The sequence below is a fragment of the Bison bison genome, unplaced genomic scaffold (assembly GCF_000754665.1).
Source record: "Bison bison bison isolate TAMUID 2011002044 unplaced genomic scaffold, Bison_UMD1.0 scf7180017864068, whole genome shotgun sequence".
Taxonomy (NCBI): Eukaryota; Metazoa; Chordata; class Mammalia; order Artiodactyla; family Bovidae; genus Bison; species Bison bison.
This window is the reverse complement of record NW_011494640.1, coordinates 2,934,061-2,959,514: the sequence shown is the minus strand read 5'-3', so window position 1 is coordinate 2,959,514 and position 25,454 is coordinate 2,934,061. Positions and strand designations below refer to the sequence as shown.

The window sequence follows — 25,454 nt, the reverse complement described above, 5'->3', positions numbered from 1 at the left end:
GAGCGGGGAGGGACGTCCTCGGGGTGGTTTGCTCCACCTGAGAAGTCCCTGAAGCAAGTGTCTCTGGAATACACCTATTGCACAGATGGGGAAAACAAACGGAGAGACAGACAGTGACTTGCCGGGTGGGGTTGCCGGATTGAGCAGCTAAAATGCAGGACGCCCAGTTAAAGGTGAAGTTCAGATAAACAGCAGAGTTAATACATGGGTCATATGTTTACTGAAAAAGTAGCCGTCTTTTTTCTGAATTCAGCTTTAACTGGGAGTCCTATATTTTACATGGTAATCCTACTCCAAGGTCACCCAGCTGAGTGGAAGAGCAGAAAGAGCTATTGAGGTATCTTGTATCCCTCCCCACCTAAGATTCACTAGTATGTGGACCCACTAGTATGTGGGCTCCTCCTGGGTTGGAATCCTGGAAGCCTGCCGGGCCCCTAGTCTTTTCTAGTTAGTGGTCTGCCCTTAGCGGGATCTAGGCTGCTGTTCAGGAGCTGAGGAGAAGGGCCTAGATATTTCTGCCTCGAGGTTCAGGGATAAACCCCCGCCATCCCATCCTCCAAGATTCGGTCCAGTCGCTCAGTCGTGTCTGACTCTTTGTGACCCCATGAATCGCAGCATGCCAGGCCTCCCTGTCCATCACCAACTCCTGGAGTTTACCCAAACTCATGTCCATCGAGTCGGTAATGCCATCCAGCCATCTCATCCTCTGTCGTCCCCTTCTCTTCCTGCCCCCAATCCCTCCCAGCATCAGGGTCTTTTCCAATGAGTTAACTCTTTGCATGAGGTGGCCAAAGTATTGGAGTTTCAGCTTCAGCATCAGTCCTTCCAATGAACACCCAGGACTCATCTCCTTTAGGATGGACTGGTTGGATCTCCTTGCAGTCCAAGGGACTCTAAAGAGTCTTCTCCAACACCACAGTTCAAAAGCATCAATTCTTCAGCGTTCAGCTTTCTTTATAGCTGGAAAGACTATACGTGACTCACATGTATACATGACCACTGGAAAAACCATAGCCTTGACTAGACAGACCTTTGTTGGCAAAGTAATGTCTCTGCTTTCTATATACTGTCTAGGTTGGTCATAATTTTTCTTCCAAGGCCACAGTCACCATCTGCAGTGATTTTGGAGCCCCTCAAAATAAAGTCTGTTACTGTTTCCATTGTTTCCCCATCTATTTGCCATGAAGTGATAGGACCAGATGCCATGATCTTAGTTTTCTGAATGTTGAGTTTTAAGCCAGTTTTTTCACTCTCCTCTTTCACTTTCATCAAAAGGCTCTTTAGTTCTTTGCTTTCTGCCCTAACTGTGGTGTCATCTGCACATCAGGTTATTGATTATTTCTCCCCACAAGCTTGATTTTCCAGCTTGTGCTTCATCCAGCATTTCTCTTGATGTACTCTGCATATAAGTTAAATACACAGGGTGACAATATACAACCTTGACGTACTCCTTTCCCGATTTGAAATCAGTCTGTTGTTCCATGTCCAGTTCTAACTGTTGTTTCTTGATCTGCATACAGATTTCTCAGGAGGCAGGTCAGGTGATCTGGTATTCCCATCTCTTGAAGAATTTCCCACAGTTTGTTGTGATCCACACAGTCAAAGGCTTTGGTGTAGTCAATAAAGCAGAAGTAGAAGTTTTTCTGGCACTCTCTTGCTTTTTTTGATGATCCAAAAGATGTTGGCAATTTGATTTCTGGCTCCTCAGCCTTTTCAAAATTTTAGAATTAAGAGCTTAATTGTAATTAAATGTATGTCAGGTGATGAGTTATGGGGAGTGGGAGGAGGAACGACTATGGAGGGGATCATGGGATAGTAGGGTGGGAGTGTTACAGTTTTAACAATGGTCAGGAAGGCCTCACTGAGAAGGTAGCATCTGAGCAAAGATCTGAAAGTGTGAGGGAGAGAGATCAGAGAGCTATTGGGGTTATAAGGAAATGCACCTGGCATGTCAGAGGAAGACAGAAATAATGAACTGCTTCCAATGGGATAGCTTTCTCAGGGATTTTCAGTGGCAACTGTGACTGTGTTCCTTGCCTTAAATGTTACCTTTAGAATCTACCTTCTGTAAAATGTGATCACCCCCCCACACACACACACACATAATTAGATGGGAGGGGCACTTTGAACAGGGTGTACAGAAAAGGCCTTCCTGATGTGCTCTTTAAGATGGGAATGATTCAGCCCTGGAGAGCTCGAAGAAATGCAGTTTAGGCAGAGGGGACAGCAAGGGCAAAGGCCTGGAAGCAGAAAATAATTCCAATAAACATGAGGAACTGAAAAGAGGCCAAACAGGCCAGTGCTTGGTGAGAAAAGAGCGGCAGGAGATGAGGTTGGAAAGTGGTAGGAAATCTCAGGCAATTTAACTTCTATTGGGGCATCACAGTGGGAAGCCACCGAAGAGTTTTCAGCAGTGGATTGACAAGATTGGGTTCATATTGCAAAAAGATCCCTCTGACTGTTAGAAGCCTACGTCGAATAATTTTGCAGGTTAAGTTTACACAGGCTTAGCTACTCATCCGCTAGGTGCCAGGAAGAGGGTTTAAAATGGAACAAAGGGTTGACTGGAAACTCCCATCCTGTTGCCTGCCCTATGGTCCCTTTGCAGCTGGAATGAGCTGGCTTGGGCAGGTGGGCTTCCTAAAGGGGGAGGGGTGGAGGGGGTGCGTGACACCCAGAGTCACCATCTTCCTCTTGTCACCTCACCAGGGATGGACAGAGGTGACAACTTGTGTCTTTTGGACCCCCTGGCTGGACCTGCCTTAAACAGGCTGGGGGTGAAGGAAGTGGATGCTACCTCCAGATCTCCCTCTGCCCCTTGTGAATAAGCTTTCATTTATCCTCTCAAAGGTCTTACCATGCTTCTGCTCCAGAGGCATATAGGGTTCCCTGCTGCCTGCAGAATTAAGTTCAGACTCCTTGCTTTGTTGTTCAGATTTGTAGGACTGAGCCCTTAACCTGTGGGATCTGATTCTATCTCTACTCTAGGTAGGTAGTATCAGAATTGAGTGGAGTTGTAGGACATCCAGCTGTTGTCAGAGAATTGTTTGGTGGTGTAGGGGGGAAAACGCACACATTGTACCAGGCTTACCCAGGAAGAAGCTCAAGTGAGACAACTTGAGCTTCTTGAACAACTTGAACAACAAGCTCAAGTAAAAACAACTGCAATTCAGAATATCTAGACCAGGCAAATCCACAGAGGTGGAAAATAATTAAGTGGGTACCAGGGGCTGGGGGAAAGGGAGAATGGGGAGTGAGTGCAAATATGCAGTTTCTTTTTGAGGTAATGGACATGTTCTAGAATTAGATAGTGGTGATGGTTGCACAGACTCTGCAAATATACTAAAAACCACTGAATTCTACACTTTGAAAGGGTGAGTTTTAGGGAATATGAATTATATCTTTTTTAATTGCAGAAGAAAAATCTCTAGGATCACCCGTTAAAGCTGGGGGAACTCTAAAATCCAAACTCCTTTGCTAAGCAGCTCACACACTCCACATGCATAGTTTTGTGACCCTAACAATGTGAAGTCCTAACGAGAACTGCCAAACTGAGGAGCCGTGGGCCTCAGGGCCCTTGACACTGTATGCGGCAGTAGTCTATGGCCAACCATGTGCTAACGGTCACTGCCTGAATAAGCAAAACCAGCCATGTATTTGTATTGCTCCGATTGCCTTGCTGACCTGCAAGGAGAGGATGGGTAGGGGATCTCCTTAGAACCTCCCAGGTACCCACCTCTTCGCTCTTCATCTTTGTTAGGAACACCCAAAAGCTGTGTCAGATATTCGATTGCCCCCACTTTAGGCCAGGACTTAAGCTGGGTACGGGGGACACCCAGAGACACCTCTTCAGCCATGAGCTGCAGCTCCAGTGCTACAGGGAGGCAACCCTGACCGCCACCCCAACCCCTGACAGCTATGCCTTCCTCAGGCTGCCAGTGTGGAAGCTTGGGGAGACAAGAGAGGTGAATCAGAGAAGCTGGAAGCCAGTAGGGGAGGCCCACACTGCAGCGTGAGGTTATCACTGTAGGATGGGGAAGTCTCAGCCCTGGCCTAACCCAGGCTGCTTTGTGAACTGGACTGCCGATTCCACTAGAGTATTAAAAAACCTAAATATTTTATTTGCTTCATATTTACAAAGGTGAGAAGGAGACCAAGGGAGACCCCCAAGAACACCCCCACACCTGGCTGACCAGGCCCCTTGCGCTGCAGAGGAGGCAGACACAGCTGGAAGGGACAGGATTTATGTTGCATACTTGAACTACAGTGAGTGTAAGACTGGTCCTATTTACAGGGCAGAAACACTACAGGTGGAGCGTGGGGGTGGCAGAGCGAGCACCAGAGTCCTGGCCAGAGGGTGCCTCTGCTTGCCACTTTCCCCACCTCTCCCAGAGGCATCTCTGGGGCCCCGCTGGGGTTCTCCGGGGGGGAACGGGGCCCGCTCACATGATGCTCGCCGGGGTGAAGACGGGGCCCATGCACAAGGTGTCCGTGATCTCCCAGCCACAGGACAGAGGCTTGCACATGCCCTCGGCGTCCTCGTCCTGTTCTGCAGGCAGCAGCTGCCCTTGCAGGGCTTCCCTGCAAGGGAGAAGGCGTCTCTGAAGGCAGCTGGCACATGGCCCATGGGCCAAGAACTCCCCATGGCTCCTGCACTGGAAGACCTGGTGCCCAGCACCCAGGGGCAAGGGCAGGGGGAGGCCTGCTGCCCTCTCTTCCCCCAGTGCTGTCTTCTCCCCAGAGCCTAACCCACAGGGAAAGGAACCCACTTTCACTGATGTGCCCATTATTGTGCCAGGCACTTGGCTTACAGTATAAGTGTATCCTCCCAAAACCCTGTAAGGGTGACTTTATCGTCCCCATTTTACTCCAAGCAAACTGACTTAGAAGTTACCTGCCCAAGGTCACAATCCTAGAAGGAGGCAGAACTAGGACTCAACCCAACACTCACTTCAAAGCCCACATTCTTCATACCCCAAGCTTGGTACTTAAAAAATAAAAATCTGCCCTTCCCTCAAAAATCCTACAAACTGTTTCTCCTACATCCTCATATTAATAAACAGCTCCTGTTCTTACCACGAGTTGGGGATCTTGTTCCCACACCCAGTGGATCCCTGCTGAGCCCCATTCCTGAGCATCCCCAAAGGCACCCGCTTCTCTCCATTCCCACTGACACCACCATGTCTAGCCAGGAAAGCACAGTCTCCCAGAAAAGTCCAACCCATGTTCATCTTTCCAAAAAGCAAATCTCTTCTGAGTTGCCGGCAGTTTCTCTCCACACTCAGGCCACACAAGGTCTGGCCCCGGCCCGCCTCTCCCACCACGCACAACGGTGCAGCTGTCTTCAGGCTCATATCCCATCCCAGGCACATCCTGTGCACATCCAGTCTCTGCCTGCATCAGCAACCCTTAGCTGAGTCCCACAGCACAGTGTAGTCCTTGATAACAATGAGCATTCAAAACATGCTTCCCTGACAATCCTCTAGCTACAGCGGGGCAGGGGATGTACCTGAGTTACTCACTGCCTAGTGCCCCTGACAGCAAGTAAATACACCCTTGGTGCAGAGAGGTGGACGCTGGGTGGAGGAAGGGGTAAGAGCACTGCGTTCGGTATCAAGAGGCCCGGTCGGGGCAGCATGACAGCCTGTTCCCTACTTCTACCAGGATCTGCTTCCCAGGACCCTCCCTCTTCCATCTACATCTTCCCTCCCCTCCTTTCATACTTCCAGCCTATTCTGGTCCCCCACCTGCAGGAAGGCCTCCCCCTTTGCCAATGTGTACAATTCAGCAGCAAATCAGTAGTCAGTCCAGTCAGGCCATTCCCTTCCAGGTGGGAGGTACTCTGGGCAAGTGCCCTCTGTCTGAACCTCTGTTTCCTTATCTAAATGGGCTTTGAAAGATAAGTTTCTTAGAATCCCTCACTGGCTCCCCACTGCCTTCAAGATCAAGGCCAACGTGGGCCTCCAAGGTCCTTCTTGACTGAGTTGTCCCTTCATGCCACTGCAGCTAGACAGAACCACTTAAAACTCTGGATGAAGTGGACTCTGAAGCCCCCCTCCACCCTGGCCCAGGCCACCCTCCTGTCAGCTTGCCTGGCCCTCCAGTGCCTGGCTAACTCCTCCCTCACCCATCAGGTGGTGCCTCCTCCCCAGCTCACTGGCCACCCTCCCTCCTTAGTGACCTCTGCAGTCTGCTGGTGTGTGTCTATGTGTCTCTGTGTGTGTGTGTCCATCTGTGTATATCTGTGTGTGTGTGTGCGCGTGCAGGTCTGACCCTTGGCTCTCCATATTCTCAGATGTTCTTTTACCCTCCAGGATCCAGCACAGAGCCAGATTCTAAAGTAGGATGTGCCCACGAGGCCCCTTCGATATGGAGGATTTTTGGACGTGGCCATTGCAATACATCAGAATTTTATGTTCCTAGTAACGTGTGCATCTGACTCCGTGCAACTTCATCCACCTGTGTTTGCTGACGATGGAGCCGGGATAGATAAGGAAGCCTGTGTGATTATTGGTTTCTTACGTTTGGTGTTTTGTGGGGTTTTTTTGGCCTTGTCAAAACACTCGTGATTTCAAAATGGCAGCATCAGCCTGTCCCGTGCAGGGAGTAGAAGCGGCAGGTTTGTTGACTGGATGAACTACAGGTGGCTCTGATCCCGAGCCCGTCAGGCCTGCCGTTTGGGACCACTGTTCCTGGGGTGGGGGGAGCTCAAGCCCCCAGCATGTCCCTGGGGGCACAGGTTTCACTCATTCCCCAGGACCCGGCATAAAAGCCCCTCCCAATGGCTCCTGCCCTCTGCAGCCGTCTCCCCAGCCCCATATGGGGGGAACTCTTCACTGCTGACCAGCTGTGTGACCTCAAGCAAGTGACCTCTGTTTGTGTCAACACTGATCCCATAGTGTTGTGTGTTTGAGTAAAAGAAAATCATCATACGATGCCTAGTGTAGAGCCTGACAGAAAGGCCCGGGACTTTCAGGCTTGTCTCGCTGGATCCCAGTGCCGGCCTGGTGAGGGCATGCTCAGTGAGTAGCCACCCGACTGGTCAGCTCTGTCTACACCTGCCCTTGTCTTCCCTTCATCCACCCAGTAGCTACAGTGGTCTTTCTAAAATCCAAATCAGACCATGTCACCCCCAGACTTCCAATCAGTCCCCACCAGCACTGCTGGAAGCTCTAAGCGACCCTTCGTGGCCCTTCCCATGTCCAGCCCTGCTCCCTCTCCAGCCCCGACCAACCTCATGTTTTTCGAAGGCATGTTTGCCCCCAATTCCTTCTAAAATCCAAATCGGACCATGTCCCCCCTCATGGAAGGTCCCTCTTCTGGGGGACCTTGGAACAGAACCCCCTTCCTGCCCTTCCAGCCATTTAACTCCCACCAGGCTTTGACTTCATCCTTCTTTCCTCAGGGAGGTAGATCTGGGCCTCGGGGAGGTGGGGGTGGGGATCTAAGCCTCCAAAACCCGGCCCCTCCCCGCAGCACTGTATTCTCAGGTGCGCCTGTCTGCTTCTGTGTCCCTCCAGGGCTCTGAGCTCCCCAGGGGAAACTCGGTCTCATTAAAGACCACAGCCAGGTGCCCGGCACAGGCCTCACTTGAAATCAGTAGCCCAGGATTACTTGTCCCATTGGGTTACACAGGGGCAGGGCCCCAAACCGGAGGCTCCCCATGTGGCTTCAGTCCAGCCTGCCCCCCTCTCCCATCCCCATTCCATCTCCCAGCAGGGCCCCCTTACCAGGCCACCCGGGACATGGCGTAGCTGATGCGGCAGGTCTGGGCACCCCTGAGGAGGGAGCCCACGTCCACGGTGTAGGCGCCCATGTTCTCAAAGACCAGCCAGTCCCCTACGTGTAGTTGCGGCAGCCACAAGCCCTCAGCTACGCAGTCACAGCCACTGGCCACCGGGCCCCACAGGCTGCTGCTGTACAGGGGCTGTTCCGTGGATGGTTTCTGCAGGAGAGACGGACAGTCAGCTTTCCCGGGCATACGTGCACAGTCTGAGCACTCCCTCCCTCCAAAGCCTGCACGGCTCCCAGAGCAAACAGGGTCAAGACCAGCTGGGCCTCCTAGCCTGCATTTAAGGCCCCCCCACTCTCTGCATTCATCGCCTCCTATACTCAGAAGCCACAGTGCCTGGTCTTAAATGCAGGCTCCAACACTTGCTAACTGTGTGACCTTGGGCAAGATACTTAATCCGTCAGTTTGCTCATTTGTAAAACGGGAATAGTAGCAGTTACCTACCTGCCAGGGTTAGTGAAAAGATACATGAGTATAGGATGAGTGTGTGAACCAGCGTCTGACACATGGCAGGGGCCCAGTAAGTTAGCACCATCTTTATTAATCGCTGGCATTGCCGTCAGCCTCTGGCTTCAGTCTTCACTGGAGCATCTGCTGCTTTGCAGACCCTGGGTGTTTCCCCACCTCTGCAGCCCTTCCCCCTCCCTCAAATCGAGATTGTCCTCTGGGCCCAGCCCTGAGGCTCCTTCTACGCAGGCTGTCACGATCCCCTCCTTCCAGGCCTGGCCCAGTAACAGGAGCCAGAAGGACACCAGTGAGTTAGACCCTCCCTCAGGCTCGCACGGCACTCAGTCTGGTGAGGAGGACCGGCCTCCCATAGACAGTCACAGGGTGGCCTGGCAGAGGTCACAGAGGACCTCACAGACTCAACAGAATTACTTCCATTTCAGAGAAACTGAGGAATTCTGAGAGGTTAAGTGACTTACCCAAAGACACAACTAACAATGACGTAAAATTTTTACTTTTTCCTTAAGTGACTTCCAAATCCAGAAAAAAATCTGTAGCACAGACCATCTGAAGACAACCAAGATATCAGTGCCATTTGTCACAGTGTAGGGATGCTGCTAGGCAGGTTGTGACTGGAGCTGTGACTCCCCGGGTAAACCCTGCTTCTGTCCCCTCCCTCCCCTCACCCCTGGCTCCCCAAGCCATCCCCATGCTATTCCCTGAGGTCCCAAACCTACCAACTCCTAATTTTCCTTTAGATCTCAGTTTTCTCCTGGAAGCCTTTACTAAGGCTCTGCAAGCTTTGCCTTCATAGCATTTCCTATCATTTATAATTCGATATTTAAGAAGTGTATCTCCTCAGGCCCGTCTTCCCGTCAGACTATAAATTTGGTTGAGTCTCGTTTACCCCCATCTCCTCCAAGCCTAGCGGTCTGGCATACAGTAAGTACTTTTGTGAAGACTGCTTAAGGGAATGAATGAATAAATAAATGAATAGGGAATACCTGAGTGATGGGAAAGAACAAAAAAGAAAAAGAAGGTACAAATAGAAGCTATTCAAGAGCCTTAGGAGGAGGCAGCAGAGGAGACCAATGGAAGGAGGAGGAAAGGTGTTTTGGTACCTCAGCCAGGAGCAGGAAGAGCCACAGGCACCGTGAGCAGAAATAATACTCATTTGTTACTGCATAAGTCATTAGTCTCATTAATAAAGACACGCACATATTATTAAAATCAAACGTGAGAACTATCCTATACTCATTCATTCATTCAACAGAAACTTATTAAGCACCTACTATGTGCCAGGCTCTGATCTAAGAGCCTGGGATGCAACAGTGAACACACAAGAAAACAAAGTTCCTGTGCTCATGAACCTCACATGCTAGAAAAATACAAATCAATACATCCTTGTTCATACAACTTAACACTCTTGTTCATAAGCTTATTAATGAGTAAAATTCATCTCAGTTGCTCTGAATTAATTACCTTAGCTCCAATTGTTAAAAAACAATTTGGACTTTTAAAGACGTGTGAGGGGAAATGCTATATAAATGTGTCCATGAGGATCCTTAAGAAATCCTTAAGAAAATAGGTTTCAAAGCTTCTTCCACAATAAAATGAAAAGAAAAGGCACCCTTGATTTATAATCAGATTTCTCTCACTTATTAGTGGTATAAATTTAAAATGGGTAGAAAGGAAAGATTTTAAAATTCCACAGGAAATAAGGCAATTACCATTTAAAACCTTTTTTTTAAAAAGGAAATAAAAAAGGAAATAGCAAAATAAATGTTCCAAAAGCATGTGGGAGCAGGCTTTTAAGTCTCAGTTCTGTTTTTGAGTCGGAAAACTGAGTGGAAATGGACAAGCCCCTGTAAAAATACAAGAAGCCCGATCAGCTACTAAGGCCCCCTTCTGAGAACAGGCAGAAGGTCCCACTTCACAAAGCACACCCACCACTGCTTCACACTTCATCTGGGAGGCAGCTGCATTCCCATCTTACAGATGAGGAAACTCAGAAGAAGTGACCTGATCCGGGTTCTGGAGCGAGTGGCACAGCTCCTGGGGGTCCCAGACAAGGGCCCTCCCAGCTGCACCTGGATGGCAGCTTTCCTCAAAGAGGCCCAACAGGAGACCAGATCCACAGAAGAAACATAATGAAACATTTAAAATGGCACATGGCCCTGAGGGAATCCCTAAATAATTCTCCAACTTTTAAAGTATACATAAGTTAGCTCCTATACTGCATAAAGTATACAAAAATATTTTAAAAGGAAAAAAAAAATGGGATGAACAAGGACGGCACACAAAAAGGAAGAAACATAACAAAAGCCTGTGATCAAAATCTCACTTGTGAACATACAGGCAAAAATCCAAAATGAAACCCTAGCTAATCAAATCCATACTCTTTTTCAAAAAATCACTTTCAATGGTCAGATGATTTAAATGGAAGGCAGGGACAATGAGCAAGGTGATCACTGGCTTCATCGTAACACGGAAAATATAGATCTACAATTCAAATTTAATTTTCCCAATCATGGCATTCAATAGCCTATAGCACCCCTTCTTGATTAAAACTACAGACAAAATTAAACTCCACAATAAAGAGAAACTATTTAAAATAAGGAGCCAACTCTAACTTAATGGAGATATACTAGAATGGCTTCATTTCAGAACTAGAAGCAACCTTAATTGCTACAGTTAAGCCCCCTCATTTTCCAGATGAAGAGCCTATAGAAACAGGGCCCAGAGAGGTTAAGTAACTTGCCTAATGTTACTGAGCTACTAGATGGCAGAGCCAAGAACCAGACCCATGTCTTCTGACTCCAAGTCTGAACCTTTCTGTCATTTCTATTTTACATAGCATGAGAAATGCTGACAATAGCTATTATCTGGAAAAAAGAAACAAAAAGGTATAATATAGAAAAATAAATAAAATATTATACTGCAGACAAAGTTTGCCCACCTAGAAAATTCAGAGGGGAGAGGAGTAGTTACTAGAGATTAGTGAGTTTTTACATGTAAGCCGATGTCTCAGCTTAAACACAAAAGGGACCATCTCCACTCACACAATGATGAAAGCACTAAGTTACTAAACTCAGGGATGTACTTGGGCCACAATAATACTTAACCCATGAAAATAATAAAACCTTGAAAGGAGAGATGAAATACAAGGACTCTACCTTCTCCTAGCTGGAAAAACTTAATAAAGCCAAAAAGAGAATTTCCTCGAATTTCAGAAATAAATAAGCCACTACTAATTAAAAGCCCCAGAGATCGGGATCCAATTTCATTTTTTGCATACGGACAATCAGGTGACCTAGCATCATATATTAGGCAATTCCCAATGATGTGCTTTGCAAGCCTTGTCAAAATCAAGTTTCCAGATATATGTGGATTTTTTGTGTGTGTTCTCTAATCTATGTTTTGCTGGTCTATGTTTTTATGGCCACTCTCCAAACCAAACTGTTTTAATAAACTCCTACTATTTTAGTGGTTACTCCAGATACTTACTTTGTAATATGTATACTTGCTGCTGCTGCTGCTAAGTCGCTTCAGTCGTGTCCGACTCTGTGCGACCCCATAGATGGCAGCCCACCAGGCTCCCCCGTCCCTGGGATTCTCCAGGCAAGAATACTGGAGTGGGTTGCCATTTCCTTCTCCAATGCATGAAAGTGAAAAGTGAAAGTGAAGTCTCTCAGTTGTGTCCAATTCCTAGCAACCCCATGGACTACAGGCTCCTCTTTCCATGGGATTTTCCAGGCAAGAGTACTGGAGTGGGGTGCCATTGCCTTCTCCGAATATGTATGCTTAAGGTAGTCTAAAATCACTCAACATCTTTACCCTCTGCTCAAGCAACTGAAGGGCTTCCCAGGTGGTGCTAGTGGTAAAGAACCCGCCTTCCAAGGCAGGAGACTTAAGAGATGTGGGTTTGATCCCTGGGTTGGGAAGATCTTTTGGAGGATGGCACAGCAACCCACTCTAGTATTCTTGCCTGAAGAATCCCATGGACAGAGGAGCCTGGCAGGCTACAGTCCATAGCGCCGTACAGAGTGGGACATGACTAAAGCGACTTAGCACACACACAAGAAATTCAAAACCTTAGAATGCCAACTCAGTCACTCCACCTCCCAACTTACATTCTACTGCTATCCAGTGAAGGTTGATAGATCGAAGTTGCTATTTCACTATCTTCTGCCTTCCATTGTTATGGGGGGAAATAAGCTGTAAGTCTAATAAATATTCCTCTACAGGTATTCTTTTATCTGTCTCATTTCTCTCACTAGTTTTATGATCTTCTGTCTCTGGTGTTCAGTTTCACTAATATGTTGTCTACGTATGGATTCATTTTTAGGTAATATACTTGGAATTTGTTGGATTTCCTGAATCTGAGAATAAACGTTCCTCTCGTTTACTCTCTGCCAGCAATTCATTTTTAATTTATTTATTTAGCCTCAGCTCCAAATCTACCCTGCTTTGCCCTGCTTTGTGATACTAGAGTGAGACATTTCTTCCTGACTAGGCAGCTCTATGCTCTTGATGATGTGGTTTAGTTGCTATGTCTGACTCTTCTGCAACCCCATGGACTATAGCTCACCCCTCTCTCCATGGAATTTCTCAGGCAAGAATACTGGAATGGGTTGCCATTTCCTTCTCCAGGGGATCTTCCTGACCCAGGGATCAAACCCATGTCTCCTGAATTGGCAGGCAGATTCTTTATCACTGAGCAACCAGGGAAGCCCAGCTAGCTCTATGTTAGGCTTTGTCTATATAAGTTGCTTGAAAAACACTGCAAGGGCAGATCAGGAAGAAGGAACTCTCTCCCTTTCGGCTTGCTGTTTTCCGTGTGGCCACCTTTGGTTCAGGGTATGAGGGTGTGGTTGCGTTCACCTCAATGGCCTTCAGTTCAACTTTGGCCTGCACAGTCCAACAAGCTTCTCTCCACTCCACAGCAGGCTACTTCTGCAATTCAGTTGTGTTGGCAACCCTCTGAAAGGCTGCACACCATGGCCTTTCCTCAAAGGTTTCAATCTCAGACTTGCAGGGAGGAGCTCTCCTCTAAGCTGCTTCATTTTTCACTCTCCCAATAGCACCCCATTCCAGTACTGTTGCCCGGAAAATCCCATGGATGGAGGAGCCTGGTGGGCGGCAGTCCATGGGATGCTAAGGGTCGGACACGACTGAGCGACTTCACTTTCACTTTCCACTTTCATGCATTGGAGAAGCAAATGGTAACCCACTCCAGTGTTCTTGCCTGGAGAATCCCATGGACTGAGAAGCCTGGTAGGCTGCAGTCCATGGGGTCGCACAGAGTCGGACACGACTGAAGCGACTTAGTAGTAGTAGTAGTACCAGATATAGTAACTGCTTTTATCCTTTTTAGTAATTAGCCATCTTTAAAGTTAGCAATTCTTTATGTTAAAATTTCCCTGTTCAAACTACCTGTCTTGTTTCTGTATCCTGATACAATCTCTTCCTGAAACTATGATTAGACATTACACCCTCTGGCTCTACCACTTCCTTTGCCTTTATTTTCTTTCTGTCTCTTTGTGCTACATTTGCAAAGTTCCTTCAGCTCTATGTTCCAATTCCTTCTTTATCTTCTCATATCTTCTCTCTCCAACTGTCTCTAATATCTCGCTTTGTTGTTGTTTAGTCGTTAAGTCATGTCTGACTTTTTTGCTACTGCGTGGACTGTAGCCTGCCAGGCTCCTCTGTCCATGGACAGGCTCCTCTGTCCTCTGTCCCAGGCAAAAATACTGGAGTAGGTTGCCATTTTCTTCTCCAGGGGATCTTCTTGACCCAGGGATCAAACCCACATCTCTTGCATTGGCAGGTGCATTCTTTACCACTGAGCTACCTGGGAAGCCCCAATATCTTGCTTACCCTGTGTATAATTTCAATGTTCATATATTTCATTTCTACAAATTCTATTTAGTCCTTTTAATTTACTTATTTTCAATTTTTTATTTCTTTAAACACAGTAAATATTTTTGTTTTATTTTTCAGTTCAGTTCCAACTCTTTGTGACCCCATGGACTGCAGCACGCCAAGTTTACCTGTCCATCACCAACTCCCAGAGCTCACTCAGACTCATGTCCATCAAGTCAGTGATGTCATCCAACCATCTCATCCTCTGTCGTCCCCTTCACCTTCTGCCTTTAATCTTTCCCAGCATCAGGGACTTTTCAAACGAGTCAGTTCCTTGCATCAGGTGGCCATAAGTATTGGAGTTTCAGCTTCATCATCAGTCCTTCCAATGAATATTCAGGACTGATTTCCTTTAGGATGGACTGGTTGGATCTCCTTGCAGTCCAAGGGACTCTCAAGAGTCTTCTCCAACACCACAGTTCAAGAGCATCAATTCTTTGGTGCTCAGCTTTCTTCACAGTCCAACTCTCACATCCATACATGACTACTGGAAAAACCATAGCTTTGACTAGAAGGACCTTTTTGGCAAAGTAATGTCTCTCTGCTTTTTAATATGCTGTCTAGGTTGGTCATTCTTTAGGAGCAAGCATCTTTTAATTTCATGACTGCAGTCACCATCTGCAGTGGTTTGGGAGCCCCCCAAAATAAAGTCTGTTACTGCTTCCATTGTTTCCCCATCTATTTGCCATTAAGTGATGGGACCAGATGCTGTGATCTTAGTTTCCTGAATGCTGAATTTTAAGCCAACTTGTTGACTCTCCTCTTTCACTTTCATCAACAGGCTCTTTAGTTCTTCTTTGCTTTCTGCCATAAGGGTGGTGTCATCTGCATATCTGAGGTTATTGAGATTTGTCCCAACAATCTTGATTCCAGCTTGTGCTTCATCCAGCCCAGTGTTTCTCATGATGTACTTACTCTGCATATAAGTTAAATAAACAGGGTGACAATATACAGTTTTGATGTACTCCTTTACTGATTTGGAACCAGTCTGTTGTTCCATGTCCAGTCCTAACTGTTGCTCCCTGACCTGCATATAAGTTTCTCAAGAGGCAGGTCAGGTGGTCTGGTATTCCCACCTCCTGAAGAACTTTCCATAGTTTGTTGTGATCCACACAGTCAAAGCCTTTGGTGTAGTCAATAAAGCAGAAGTAGATGTTATTCTGGAACTCTCTTGCTTTTCCAATGATCCAGCAGATGTTGGCAATTTGATCTCTGGTTCCTCTGCCTTTTCTAAATCCAGCTTTAACATCTGGAAGTTCACGGTTCATGAACTGTTGAAGCCTGGCTTGGAGAATTTTGAGCATTACTTTACTAGCGTGTGAAATGAGTGCAATTGCGCGTTAGTCTGAGCATTCTTTGGCATTGCCTTTCTTTGGGATTGGAATGAAAACTGACCTTTTCTAGTCCTGTGGCCACTGCTGAGTGCATACTGAGTGCTGTAGCATATTGAGTGCAGTACTTTCACAGCATCATCTTTCAGGATTTGAAATAGCTCAACTGGAATTCCATCACCTCCACTAGCTTTGTTTGTAGTGATTCTTCCTAAGGCCCACTTGACTTTGCACTCCAGGATGTCTGGCTCTAGGTCAGTGATCACACCATCGTGATTATCTGGGTCATGAAGATCTTTTTTGTGTAGTTCTTCTGTGTATTCTTGCCACCTCTTCTTAATATCTTCTGCTTCTGTTAGGTCTATATTGTTTCTGTCCTTTATTGTGCCCATCTTTGCATGAAACGTTCCCTTGGTATCTCTAATTTCCTTGAAGAGATCTCTAGTGTTTCCCATTCCGTTGTTTTCCTCTATTTCTTTGCATTGATCACTTAGAAAGGCTTTATTATCTCTCCTTGCTATTCTTTGGAACTCTGCATTCAAATGGATATATCTTTTCTTTTCTCCTTTGCCTTTTACTTCTCTTCTTTTCTCAGCTATTTGTAAGGCCTCATCAAACAACCATTTTGCCTTTTTGCATTTCTTTTTCTTGGGGATGATCTTGATCACTGCCTCCTGTACAATGTCATGAACCTTCTTTAGGCACTCGGTATACCAGATCAAATCCCTTGAATCTATTTGTCACTTCCACTATATAATCCTAAGGGATATAATTTAGGTCATACCTGAATGGTCTAGTGGTTTTCCCTACTTTCTTCAATTTTTAGTGTCTGATAATTCCAGTACATGAAGTAATTGCAGGTTTAAATCTGCTGTCTATTGCTTATGCTGGCTCCCCATCATGGTGACTTGTTTCTTTGTGTTTGTGATTTTTTATTGTGAGCTCATGTGCTTGAAACTTTATCTGTGATAATTATTAAAAGCCTCGTTGGAAGATTCCTCAAGAGAGAGTTTGTGTTTGCTTCTGCAAGATAAAATAAATTCTAGGCTTCAGGCTTCCAGTGAAAATAAAAGTGAAAGTGAAAGTCACTCGTCGAGTCCGACTCTTTGCGACCCCATGGACTTTACAGCCCATGGAATTCTCCAGGCCAGAATACTGGAGTGGGTAGCCTTTTCCTTTTCCAGAGGATCTTCCCAACCCAGGGATCGAACCCAGGTCTCTCACATTGCAGGCGGATTCTTTACCAGCTGAACCGCAAGCAAAGGCCAAGAATACTGGAGTGGGTAGCCTATCCCTTCTCCAGGGGATCTTCCTGACCCAGGAATTGAATCCGGGTCTCCTGCATTGCAGGTGGATTCTTTTCCAACTGAGCTATGAGGGGAGCTTCTAGATCACATAGTTAATATGAATTTGGGCAATGAACCCAAGAAAAGACTGGCTTGTGGCTTCAAATTCTCAATTTTTTGCTCTCTTCCAACCACTAACAAGATCAAAACAGACACATTTTCTTGCTGTCCTCCTCTATGGGGGGGGTTTCCTAATATTCTCTTATACTAATGATGATGTACTTTGTTTAGGGTTCCCAGCTTTATATGAGGGATCTTATCAGATTCTCTATCTTGGCTAGTCCCTAGGAACACTCATAGCTATCAAAACTGAAGATCAGTGCTAAAAGGATTCAGCATACATCCCCAGAGAGAAGGCCAATTTCAGACTTAGGTTTTCTCTCTGGATTAATTCACTTAACATATTTGAATAGTCACTATTGTACATGCTTGGGACACGCTAGTGAACAAAATAGACAAAGATCCTTGTCCTCACAGGGTTTATAGTCTAGCAGGAGGGAGGAAGACAAAGAATTAAATTCTATACTATGTTATAAAGTAATTTAAAAAACAGATTAGGTGAGGGGTACAGGTGTAACATTAAATATGGTATAAGGTGTCAGGGTGTAAGGAGATGACTTTTCAGCAAAGACCTAAAGGAGGTGAGGAGCAAACCAGGGTGGTACCTGGAAGAGAAGTGATCTGGTCAGAGGGGAAAGCTGGTGCAAAAGTGCTGAGGCAGGAATATGCCTGGTGAGTTCAGGGAGCTGCAAGGAGGCTGGAGTGATTAGAGTAGGATGAGCAAGGGGATGTGGGTGAGGGAGGTGGTGTGAGAGGTAACAGGGTCAGATCTCAAAGGGCCTTGGGAGCTACTGGAAGGGCTCTGGCTTTAATGCAGAGTGAGACAGGAGCCCAAGCAGAGTTTCAGGTAGAAAAGAGACATGATTTGACTTACACTTGAAAAGGATCCCTCAGACTGGTGGGTTGACTGACTTTTACACTAAGTGAAACGGAGATGCCTGCTTTTGTTTGTGTATTGACCTCTGAAGAGTCCCTGCTATCTTGTAATTCAGGACACAGTCTTCTTTGTCAGTGGGGAGGCTGTTCAGAGTATCTCGTCTACCACATTAGAAACTCCCAGGTTTCTAAACATAGCACAAAGCTGTTGTCCAAAGAACAGGATAAAAACTAGAGATCATTGAAAAATAAAAGTAATGGATAGTATGGCAAAGCAGAAATGAAATAGGATTAGAAATCATTACTTAAGAATTTTTAAGACAAGAACTAACCAGATCCAGACCTGAAAAAGTACTACTGCAATGTACTCCAGATGGAACCCTACTTTTTAAACCATAAAATAATTAGAATAAAATATAATGACAAATGAAAGAACCCGGTCTTGGCAACAAAGGTGTCTCTGTACAGAGCGGGGTGATCAGAGCTTGTACCCTGAATTGTGCTTCTGAAAAGTCTCGTAAAACTCCCATGGTACTTGCCCCCTCTGGGACCCTCCCCACACCTAACTATACCTTGCATTCATGAAGTACTAATACACATTTATTGAACTGCATTTTAGACCACTCAGTGAATATTTAAAATGTTTATAAATAAAAAGTCTACCTAACATATCAGTAAAGAAAATCATGTCTTGGAGAAGATGATGGCAAACCACTCCAGTATTCTTGCCTGGAGAAGCCCATGGACAGAGGAGCCTGGTGGGCTATGTCTGTGGGGTCGAAAAACAGTCAGACACAACTTAGTGACTAAACAAGGCCATGCCAAAAATATTTTCAAGAGTAAAGGATATTTTCTTACCTCAATTGTTGCTTTTAAAATAGCATTTTAAAAAGATAAAATTAATATGCCCAAACATTGTTAATAAAAGACAAAGTTACTAAGTTATTATATATCCAGGGCATCTCTGGGAGGCAGAGGTTGTATATTGGCTTCTAATTTAAAAGTGTTCACTTTATGAAACATGATTTGGCTTTGGTTGGCCTTTTATAATTTACATAAAACAAAGTTGATTTTCCTCAATTCTGTGATTCAGATATTTCCCACACTGAGCAAATAATGAAATTTGAATTAATACAAAAAAGAAAACCACGTCTCATAATATGTTTTTTTTAAGTTAAAACAATGTGCACTATGACACTTAAAGAAATGAAAGTAAAATTTAACAATAGTCATCTCTGAATGGTGGGATTAGTGGATTATTACTTTTTGTGCTAAATTTTCCCCAGTAAATGTTCTAGGTATTATACACACACACACACACACACACACCATAAACATATGGTAAACCTATAACCTGCAGAGCAGGTAGAAAGAGATAAATATCATTACTATTAATTGCAGAAGACTTAGTTAAGACATATGAGAGCATGTTGAAATATCTATTAAAGAAGGCTTTATACTTGTCAAAGAAACAAAAATGAAAGACTGAGGTATACCATTTCAGATAAATTAGCCAACAAGAAAAAGGTCACAGTGTGGAATGCTGGTGAGCTTATTGTGAAATAGCACTGCTGGTAATAATACATATTAGTCCAAGCGTGGACCAAAACAGTCTAACAATACGTATCAAGAGGAATAAAAACGCTCAAATCCTCTTACTCAGTAACCCTATTCCAGAGACTCACCATAAGAAAATGGTTTTTAAAAGGGAATATACTTTAAGCATGTACATTGAGCCACCTATACAAAGAGACTAACAAAGAACAATTTTTTGACAGAGGATACTCAAAGAAACATGAACAAGAATAATAAAAAATTAGCAATGCCCAAATGCTAATGAAGACATTTTATAAGGAGGCAGCGATTTTATAGGGAGATAATCATTTTATAGGAAAATAGTTCAGAGTTTGGTCTTTAGCAACAGACAGATAATCAAAGATGAATAAGACATGAACCCTACCCCAAGGGTCTACAGTTTAAAACACTGTCATTTATCAACTGTGTGACTTTGAGTAAGTTCCTTCACCTCCCTACCCCTCAGTTTTCTCACCTGTAAAATCAACTATAAAAACCATTTATAAGGGAATATCTGAATACTCACTAGGTGAAAAGGGATACTATGGAATTGCTTCGTTTTTAGTCTGCTGATGATACTGTGTTTCTTAAGTCCTTATCTTTTAGTTGTTAAGTACTAAAATACTTTTGAAGAAAATGCAGTAACATTTGTCTGTACTTTTCGTACTTTTCTTATGACATTGCTGTAGTCTGTGTACTTCTCTGTGTGTGTGTGTGTCGCACACACACATTTCTACTCAGCAAGACTATATTTCCAAGGCACAAGCAATCCTTCCGTACCTACTACCTTCTGCAGACCTCAGTGCATGCGGAAGGTGCTCAAATATTTGTTAAATTAAACAAGCAAACAAAAAAAGGCCACACATATTCCAATGATGAGAAAAATACCCTGAAGCAAGGATTACGTTTAATACACCTTTTTCTACCTGAGGTCCAAAATCAAAGTCCATGGGCATGAAGAGCAGGGTAGAAAGCTGCCCTCCTGGCTGGTGAGGGGCTCCTTCCTTGGGGAGGGAAGTGCAGATACTGTGGCCAGGCTGGGCCCTCCCGACACACTCCTAGCACAGCCGTAGCTCATTTACTAGGCGTGCTCCATCTACACAGTCTCCATGGCCACACTGTGGGCCCACCCTGGGTATGGTCTCCTAAGTGGTGGGCAGCCCGAAGAAGAAGCCCGGGCACCCCCCAGAGGAGCAGCAGCATAGACCACTGAAAGACTTAGGAACATCCTGGTGCCCAAGCCAGGAATACCAGCTGGAGACTGAGCCACCAGGCTCCTGGGGCAGGTGTGGTGCTGGGCTGGGACCACAGCTCCGCTCCTCAGAGGAGCTGATGAAGGGAACGGGGAGTGGGTCAGGGATGGCCTGCAACAGGAAGAAGGGACTGGGACCCGGAAGGGACTAGGAAGCAACTGCTGCCTGCTGTGTAACCTGGGGCTTGGCTGGCCTAGGCCGGTCCTTCCCCTGTGCGGTAGGATGTGGGAGACCACAGGAATGCCAGCAACGCTAGTACATCACTGTAGAAAACTGAATTCCTGAGCACTTCACTATCGGGGAGGCTTACTCAGACAACGACACAGCTATGGAATGAGGACTCATCCAGTTGTGGGGGGTGGTGGGGGGCGCCTGGAGGAGGGAAGCTCCCTCTGCCTGCAGTAGAGGACGGGCAGGAAGAGCTACAAAGAGGAGCCCACATCTGGTTGACTCTGGGCGGGGAGAAAAAGATGGAAAGAAAAACAACAGCACGTATTGAAAGCTCACGGTGGTCTAGGTGCTGGTTAGGCACTTAAGCTTCCTTCCTGAAGCAGGACCACACAAAGGCCTGTGAAAATACAAGTGTGTCTGATTTCTTTCCCCTCCTAACGAAGCCCACTAAAGCTGCCAGAGGCCCTGGGCTGGATTCAGCAGGCTAGGAGGAACCTTCTATCTATTCCTCTTCCCTTGTTAACATGGAAAAACTCAATAAAATGAATTTTTAGACTTCCCTGGTGATCCAGTGGTTAAGAATCTGCCTTGCAATGCAGGGGATGAAGTTTCGATCCCTGGTCAGGGAACTAAGATCCCACATGCTCTGGGGAAACGAAGCCCACGCAGCACAGTGAAGACCCAGCCCACGAGCAGTGATCAGAGATGGATGTCAAGATAGACTCAGGAAGCTCAAAAACAGGAAACCAAATGGATAATTGCTAGAGTTAGATTGCCTAAAATATTATATGGTCATCAAGAAGCATGTTGTTAGATTCGTGAATGGCATGCACACCCCATATGAAGTGAAAAAGAATCAGGTTACAAATGAATATGATCCCAACTTTATGGGGGAAAAGTATAACACGTTTTTTAAAAGACTGAAATCTAAATATTCAAGGGGTCTATCTGCATGTGGTGGAATTAGGGGTGATAAGCTTCTTCCTTCTTAGTGTCTGTTTTCTCCAACAAATATGTTTTACTTTTTTAAAATTAGATAACAACACACACCAAAAAAAAAAATGTTCTTTAAATGCACCCACACAATTGAAAACAGGCCCAGCAGGGCAGGCTCACCTTCTGCAGGATGGGGGCGGGGCAGGCGCTGTCAAACAGGACTGAGTTGAAGACTCCATACACGCCCTCGCCAAGGTGGTACACAACGCTCTTGGGGGAGGAACTGGTTTCCTCTGCAGGGAGGGGAGGGGTCGGGGGGCACAAGCAGCATGTGAGGGGGTGGGACAACGGCGGGCTCAGCAAGCAGACAGGAGGGCTGCCCCTCCTCAGCTATGGGGCTGCTCCTGCCTCCTCCTGTGTTCATGGCTGGGTTGGAAACATCTGGCAGCTGAGCAACCCTGCCTAGAACACCCTCCAGGCTTGCACCTGAGCCCCTCGATGCCCCAGCAAAGGCTGAAAAGCAGCCCACCAGAACTCAAGACCCCAAGAGACTGAGTCAGCGGCTCAGAAGTATGCACAGTGGGGCAACGCATGAGCTGGAATGAGAAGTCGGGTCTCCAGGCTGGGCTAGAAAGTATAATCCCAGATCTGGAAAGGAGGCCAGAAGAATTCCATCACTATGCACACATACACACAAAGAAGACCTTCCACCTGGAGCCTACCACCCATCTCTGGGAAAAACACCCAGACCTTCAGGCTGGGGGTCCCAGAGCAGAGAAAAAAGCTCCAAGATCAGAGTCAGACCTCTCACTCAAGAGTCTGCTGAGAGGACTGATCTATCGGAAGGTCAGTGAGGAGCACTGATGTTGGCAGTGTGGACAGAAAAGCCTTGAGTCAGCCTGAAAGTGTTAGTCGCTTCAGTCGTGTCCAACTCTTTGCGACCCCACGGACTGTAGCCCGCCAAGCTCCTCTGTCCATGAGTCAGCCTAGCCTGGACTTGAACCCTGGCGCTGCCCCCTTCTCAGCTGTGTGACCTTGGGTGAGTGACTCATCCTCTTCATGCCTATGTTCTGTAGTCTGCAAAATGGGCTTAGACCAGTATAAGTTGTTGTCAATTATTTTCATTATGTTATGAGAAGCAGTAGGATGAGTAAGAGCTTGGACTCTGGAAAGGAGACAAACATGGGGTCAAATGCAGGGTTTACCACTTACTAGCTCTTAAGCAACTCACTTGTATTCTGTCTGGCTCTCAATTTCCTCATCTGTACTATAAAATGTGTGCTCAGTCATGTCCAACTCTTTGCAACCCTGTGCACTGTAGCCTGCCAGGCTCCTCTGTCCATGGGATTTTCCAGGCAAGAATACTACAGTGGGTTGCCATTTCCTTCTCCAGGGAATCTTTCTGACCCAGGGATCGAACCTGTGTCTCTTGCGTCTCCTGCATTGGCAGGCAGATTCTTTACCACTGCACCACATAGGAAACCCATATACAATAGGTTTAATAAAGTATCTGTTCTCCCCAAGGTTGCTTTGATCTCAATCTTCATAAAATATAAACATGCACAGGGGGAAAAAAAAGATGCTAAAAGAGTGTGTTGGGGGTGAGGAGACATGACTGTCAATTTCCCTAAAGAAGGAGCCAGTCTTCAGATTTCCCCACCCCCTAAAATCAGACCCAGCCTAGCCAACAACCGTCCTTGGCTTTAGGGAAGAACAGGCCTCCACTGCCCACCTGGAACCTACCCTCCCTGCCTGGCTGATCCAGAAGAACCTCCTTCTTGGCAATGATGCTGACTGCCAAGGTGAAGGCCGAGGTCACGTAGTAGCGCCCCAGCTTGGCAAGGATGTCCACACCGCAGCCCTCCGGGAAGTATAGGTCCAAGGCTGAGTTGATCACAGAAGCAATCTGAGGGTAGAGAGACAATTACATGTTTGAAATGTGGGGTTTATGCTGGAGACTAGCTACAGCTCCAAGTCTTACTTCTTGAAAGCAGCTTTGATTTCAGGAAGAAGAACTTGGCAGCTGCTAAGACCCCAGTTGGTAACCACAGACAGCTGGCCAAGGCAGGCAGGCAAAGATGGAGCAGGGTCAAGACCCTTACCCTTGAAAATCACCCTTCAATGCCCCCCACAATGGAAAAAGGAACTTTTAATCTAACAGTTGGTACTCAGATGGCAGAATCTGTGATGCAGATCTTTCTTTGCTGAGTAACCAGTATGCTAAACAACATATTTTTATAGACAAGATAGAGAAGGAAAAAGAAGACCAAAGTCACCCCTAATTCTAACCCCAGATTAACCTATTCAATGCTAACTTATTGGAATTACTCCTTTAATTTCTTTTTATACAAACCTGAAAATCTGATTTTTTATTATAAACATAATAGGGCTATAAGTATACAGGTTTTTATAACCTGCTTTACTCAATAAATTGAATGATCTCTCCATGTATGTAAATCTATGTAAATTCTTTTTACATAAGAATATACCATAATTTACTCAGGGACCTCAAACAGAGCCTCTGTGACAATCTAGAGAGGTGGGAGGTTCAAGAGGGAGGGAACATATGTATACCTATGGCTGATTCATGTGGATGTTTGGCAGAAAACAAACTTCTGTAAAGCAATTATCCTTCAGTTAAAATAACTTTTTTTAAGTAATTAAAGAGAAAGATTTAAAAATAAAAATATTTTAATAAATCTTATTTGCATTTCCCCATAAAATATACTGGTATCATTTCCATATGATAAATATTTTTATAAAAAGATTTTTATAAAAAATTATATCTTTATAAAAGTAAAAATATTTTACATAAAAAGAATGTACTGTAATTTAGCCAATCCCTGAGCGACTTCACTTTCACTTTTCACTTTTCACTTTCATGCATTGGAGAAGGAAATGGCAACCCACTCCAGTGTTCTTGCCTGGAGAATCCCAGGGACGGGGAGCCTGGTGGGCTGCTGTCTATGGCGTCGCACAGAGTTGGACACAACTGAAGCAACTTAGCAGCAGCAGCAGCAGAGTGTTAGTTGGACCAGGGAAGTCCACTGAACTTCTGTTACGAAGAATGTTGCAATGCTCATCTTTGAAGCTAATTCTTAGTGTCCGTCACAGATTATTTTCTTAAATTCAGTTCCAAGATGTTAATATTCCAGAACGAGGCACTTACTAAGGAAAAGCGATCCCTAGTGGTTCCAGTGGGGATTGCAATGACACATTTTTCCTGATTTAATTGAGGGCAGGAGAAGGGGAGGACAGAGGATGAGATGGCTGGATGGCATCACTGACTCGATGGACGTGAGTCTGAGTGAATTCCGGGAGTTGGTGATGGACAGGAAGGCCTGGCGTGCTGCGATTCATGGGGTCGCAAAGAGTCGGACACGACTGAGCGACTGAACTGAACTGAATCTTGGCATCCAGTCCCATCACTTCATGGCAAATAGATGGGGAAACAGTGGAAACAGCGACAGACTTTGTTTTTGGGGGCTCCAAAATCACTGCAGATGGTTACTGCAGCCATGAAATTAAAAGACGCTTACTTCCTGGAAGGAAAGTTATGACCAAAAGAGTAGAGACATTACTTTGCCAACAAAGGTCCATCTAGTCAAGGCTATGATTTTTCCAGTAGTCATGTATGGATGTAAGAGTTGGACTATAAAGAAAGCTGAGTGCCGAAGAATTGACGCTTTTGAACTGTGGTGTTGGAGAAGACTGTTGAGAGTCCCTTGGACTGCAAGGAGAT

At 45.7% G+C, this 25,454-nt stretch overlaps 1 protein-coding gene across 1 annotated transcript in view; it reads right to left on the bottom strand.

Moving 5' to 3' along the window:
• Nucleotides 1–4,100: 4,100 nt before the first annotated feature.
• The window catches only part of AZIN2 (antizyme inhibitor 2), a 39,967-nt gene continuing 18,613 nt past the window's right edge, over nt 4,101–25,454 (bottom strand). Inside the window, exons 8-11 of the mRNA XM_010836941.1 lie at nt 23,456–23,618; nt 21,893–22,005; nt 7,731–7,945; nt 4,101–4,581 (exon numbers count right to left, since the gene is read on the bottom strand). Coding sequence (XP_010835243.1) covers nt 4,443–4,581; nt 7,731–7,945; nt 21,893–22,005; nt 23,456–23,618 — 630 coding nt within the window. The 3' untranslated portion in view covers nt 4,101–4,442. The remainder of the gene's footprint in view (nt 4,582–7,730; nt 7,946–21,892; nt 22,006–23,455; nt 23,619–25,454) is intronic.